Source organism: Aplysia californica, unplaced genomic scaffold (assembly GCF_000002075.1).
Source record: "Aplysia californica isolate F4 #8 unplaced genomic scaffold, AplCal3.0 scaffold00415, whole genome shotgun sequence".
Classification (NCBI taxonomy): domain Eukaryota; kingdom Metazoa; phylum Mollusca; class Gastropoda; order Aplysiida; family Aplysiidae; genus Aplysia; species Aplysia californica.
Window position 1 is genome coordinate 195,219 of NW_004797685.1, and position 5,000 is coordinate 200,218.

Genomic DNA, 5,000 nt, shown 5'->3' on the forward strand with positions numbered 1-5,000 from the left:
GGTGGAGGGAAGGGATAGAGGGTGGAGCGGGACACATACACATACACATTCAAACAGCAACAGAGAGGTAGACGGAGAGAGAGAGAGAGAGAGAGAGAGAGAGAGAGAGAGAGAGACAGACAGACAGACAGAGAGAGACAGACAGAGACAGAGACAGAGAAAGAGAGAGAGAGTGAGTGAGAGAGAGAAAGAGAGAGAGAGAAGGGGGGAGCAAAGGTTACACATGTATACATACATTCCGTTCTATTCCATTCGATTCGATTCTATTATGTTCTATTCAATTCTATTTTATTCTATTCTGTTCCATTATGTATTCTATTTTACCTGTGTTCTATTCTATTCTATTCTATTCCATTCGATTATATTATACTAGCTGGGCCCCCTTTCGATGAAAGGAATGATCGGTGAATTAACATCAACTGAAAGTCATTGGCCTAATTTACACTCTACCCAAGGACTACTATACTCATATAGTAGTCCTTGACTCTACCGTAATGGAGCAATAAATCTTGAGAGATGCAGGAAATTAGAGGGTCTAGATCTATACTCTCAAAACAAAATGCGCCTCACGAAATCTCACTTCCAGCACTTCCATTGTGGGGGACAGCGTGCGCAGATTTGTTTCGTTTCTCCGTGAATAATCACATAGGCCAAAGAAGGATCGGACGGGAACTTTTTGTCAATTTATTTGTCTAAATTCAGGAAATGAATAAATCAAAAATCGGGCTCCGTCGTGGGGACCTATCTATCTTTTTGCAGGTACTTGCCAACTTTCAAAACTCTGTAGCTGTCGTAGTTTTAGGGGAAAATTGACAAATGTGTTTCCAAGTTGCCAAATATGTAATAGTATATTTTATGCTACATGGCATTGTGTGCTGTTCTGTTCTATTCTATTCATTTATACATGTGCTGTATTGTGTTCTATTCAATTCTATTCTATTCTATTATACAGGTGTTGTGTTGTGTTCTATTCAATTCTATTCTATTCTATTCTATTCTATTATACATGTGCTGTATTGTGTTCTATTCAATTCTTTTCTACTATACGGGTGTTGTGTTGTGTTCTATTCAATTCTATTCTACTATACATGTGTTGTATTGTGTTCTATTCAATTCTATTCTACTATACGGGTGTTGTGTTGTGTTCTATTCAATTCTATTCTGTCCCATTCTATTCTATTCTTCCTCAGCTGCTTTGGTGATAAAGAAAAAGAAAACAGCTGTGTGGATTGTGTCCAACTGCAAAGCTCCATCTAGGCGAAACGAGTACGTGAAAGAGATGCAGGTAATGTCCAGTGTACGCTGCACACAGCTTCAACGTGTCGTTGTTAGCCTAAGCGCTACCATAGAATTTTTGTTCTGTTTTGTTACGGTAATTGTTTTACGGGGCTTGTAGCTGCCTAAGGTCATATGAGAGCCCGGGACACATTGAATAAGTTCAGTAGGTAGGAAATTTTGAATTTTGCACGGGTGGCGCCGAGGCCTGCTCATACTGATTTTGAACCACCATGGAACTTTAACGTGCGCAACCTGCTCACAGTACTTCCGAGATTTTTCGCCCTTATCCGAGAAGTACTAAGATTTAGTATTGGGTCCTCATACCCAACCCAGCGCGTCCCCGGGGGGTGGATAGGGGAAAGACCTCCAGATATGGAGGTTAGCTGCTAAGCAGTCGTGAACCAAATGGGAGATGGTCATGGAGAGTAGAGGGGAACCCTGGCCGCACAGGTGCTTCAATAAATACCTCACGCACTCGACGAAGGGATCATCTTGGCGACGGGAGGCGCCATAAATCCTACCAAAGCCCCCACTGCCTTGTGGGTTGTCAGTGGATGACAAAGACTAGCAGAGAAAACTGTACACAAACCGTCAGTAGGCAACGGGAAACCAGTGCTGTAATAACCCAAGAATAGTCATGGAAAAGTACATTTATTTATCAGATAACAGCATTAAGGGGGTTCCAGATCCAGCCCTGAACTCCCCGCTGGGTAGAGACCGCCATGGGTAGCACGTGGCGCTCGATCGTCATCCAGCTACTGGCTGCAAAAATAAGCATCTTAATATAGCCACATGGAATTTAAGAACAATGTACCAGAAAGGCAAATGAGATAACATAGAACAGGAAATGGATAGGATGAAGCTAAATATGTTAGACCTTTCAGAAGTTAGAGGGAGGGGGCGGGCTTGATTAAAAGAGGATCCAAAACAATTATATATTCAGGAGGAAAATCCCATGAAAGACGAGTCGGTATTTTATTTGACGAAGCAACAGCAAAGAGCATCAAAAGTTTTTGGAGAATGTCAGATAGAGTCATCGTGGCTAAATTAGAGGAAACACCGTTTGACACAGGTGTCATCCAAATATACGCACCAACATCAGAGCACAAGAACGAGGAAATTGAGACTTTTTATGAAGACCTTGATAAGGCAATGAAACAGTTAAAACCACAAGATGTAAAGGTAGTCATGGGAGACTTTAATGCCAAAGTAGGAAGTACACGTATAGAAGATATAGTTGGGCCATGGGGACTGGGTAAAGAGAATGAACGCGGGGAACGACTGGTAGAATGGTGCAGAGAAAATAAGTTTATGATATCAAACACCTGGTATGAAAATCACCCAAGAAGACGATACACTTGGAAGAGCCCCGGCGATAGATGTAGAAATCAAATAGACTTCATACTTATTCAGAAACGTTTTAGAAACACAATAAAATCATCTAAATCACTGCCAGGAGCAGACTGTGATAATGACCATGTACCAGCCATGTGTAAAATATTGATGAGACTGAAGAAACTCAAAAAGTCAAAATATCAACCTAAACTTGACATAGGTCTTTTAAAGACAAATCAAGAAATGAAAGGATGTGTCTCCATAGATGTAAGAAATAAATTTCAAGCTTTGGAAAACATTACTAAATCGGAAGAGCTATGGAGAAAAATAAAAGACTCAATAATGGAAGCTGTGGAAGGAAATATCCCCCCGAAAGCTAAAAAAAGCTAATAAAAATGGATGACCCAGGACATATTAAAACTAATGGAAGAGAGAAGAAAGGCAAAATCAAATGTGGAAAAGTACAACATCTTAGACTGGGAAATAAAGAAAAAATACAACGAAGCAAAAGAAACATGGATAAAAGACCAGTGTCAACAAATAGAGAAGAACCAAAACAAAGACAACAAATACATGCATTCCAAAATCAAAGAAGTAAGTGGGATAAAAGGATGCTCAAATACAGGATGCATAAGATCAAAGGGAGGGGATGTTTTAATGGACAACGTGGATGTCTTAAACAGATGGTCAGAACACATAGAAGAACTTTTCAAAGATAACAGAGGAGAAAAACCGGTAATAAAGAATGAAATACATGGACCACCAATGCTGAAAGCGGAAGTACAAGCTGCCATTAGGAAAATAAAACAAGGAAAAGCCACAGGGCCAGATAATATTCCAGTTGAAGTGATTGTCGCGCTTGAAGAACTAGGCACTGAAATAACAACAAAGCTCCTAAATGCAATTTATGACACCGGTGAGATCCCAGAAGATGTGTTGAAGTCAGTTTTTATAGCTTTACCTAAAACACCAGGTGCCACTGAGTATGATATGCATAGAACAATTAGCCTTATGAGTCATTTTACACAAATATTGCTGCGAGTAATAATGGAAAGATTGAGAAAAGTGTAAGATCAGAGATGCCTGAAACGCAATTCGGCTTTGTTCCTGATAAGGGCACCAGAAATGCTATATTCCCCTTAACAATGTTAATGGAAAGATGTATTGAAGCACAGAAAGATCTGTAGTTATGCTTCATAGATTATTCAAAGGCGTTCGATAAAGTTAGACATGATGAGCTATTTAAAATACTGGAAAAGCTAGACATAGATGGAAAAGATCTAAGAATTATCAGAAATTTGTACTGGGACCAAAAAGCTGCTGTACGAATTAATGGAGAATACACTGAATATAAGCAGATTAGGCGAGGAGTGAGGCAAGGATGTGTTATGTCACCAGACCTCTTTAGCATGTACAGTGAAACAATCCGTAGAAACATAGAAGAATGTCCAGGCCTCAAAATAAATGGAGAAAATATTAATAACATCAGGTATGCAGATGACACAGTTTTAATAACAGGCTCCGAACAGGACTTTCAATTGCTTCTAGATACTGTTGTAACAAAAAGTGAAAGTAAAGGATTATTGTTGAATGTAAAGAAAACAGAATGCATGATAATATCAAAAAAAAGCACAAAATCCTAGATGTAATCTCATTAGCAAAAGTGAAAAGATCAAACAACTCCAACCGTTTTAATATCTAGGATATATGATAACATCTGGCGCCAAACGTTCCACAGAAATAAAAAGGAGAACTACAATGGCTAAGACTAATTTCAAAGAAATGAGCCCAATCCTGAAAAATAGAAACATCTCAATGAACACCAAAAAGAAAGTCCGGAAATGCTATGTTTGGTCAACCATTCTATATGGCTCTGAATGCTGGACAATCACAAAATAAACAGTGAAAATAAAATAGAAGCAACAGGAATGGGGTTTCTTAGGAGACTGCTAAGAGTATCATGGAAAGAAAAGAAATCATATGAAGTAGTGCTTGATGAAGCCCTCGTGGGACGCTCAATGTTAAAAACAATCCGGAAACAACAAATGCAGTTTTTGGGACACCTGAATAGACATAAGGGTCTTGAACATCTAGCTCTTACTGGCCAAATTGAGGGCAAGCGAGGCAGGGGTAGGCCCAGAACAACATACTTAGGGAACCTGAACAAATGGGTAACAGGGAAAGATCAGGGAAACGTAGCTTTTTTTAGAGCATCCGAGCAAAGGAATGAATGGAAAACCATGATCGCCGACGTCTGTCTCAGATCTAGCACTGGATGATGATGATCCGAGAAGGGTAGGTGTTAGATCGTATCTACCATAAGATCAGGGGTGTGGCTGAAAGACAGCAGAAAGGAGCCAAGGAGTAGCAGTAGAAAGGCTGCAGAA

General features: G+C 39.7%; 1 protein-coding gene across 1 annotated transcript in view; it reads left to right on the plus strand.

Annotated features, from left to right (window-relative positions):
- Positions 1–5,000, plus strand: part of LOC101856830 (alpha-(1,3)-fucosyltransferase C) — a gene marked incomplete in the record, with an annotated part of 21,102 nt that overhangs the window by 9,598 nt on the left and 6,504 nt on the right. Inside the window, 1 exon segment of the mRNA XM_005104322.3 lies at positions 1,191–1,285. Within this exon segment, the coding sequence (XP_005104379.2) occupies positions 1,191–1,285 (95 nt within the window).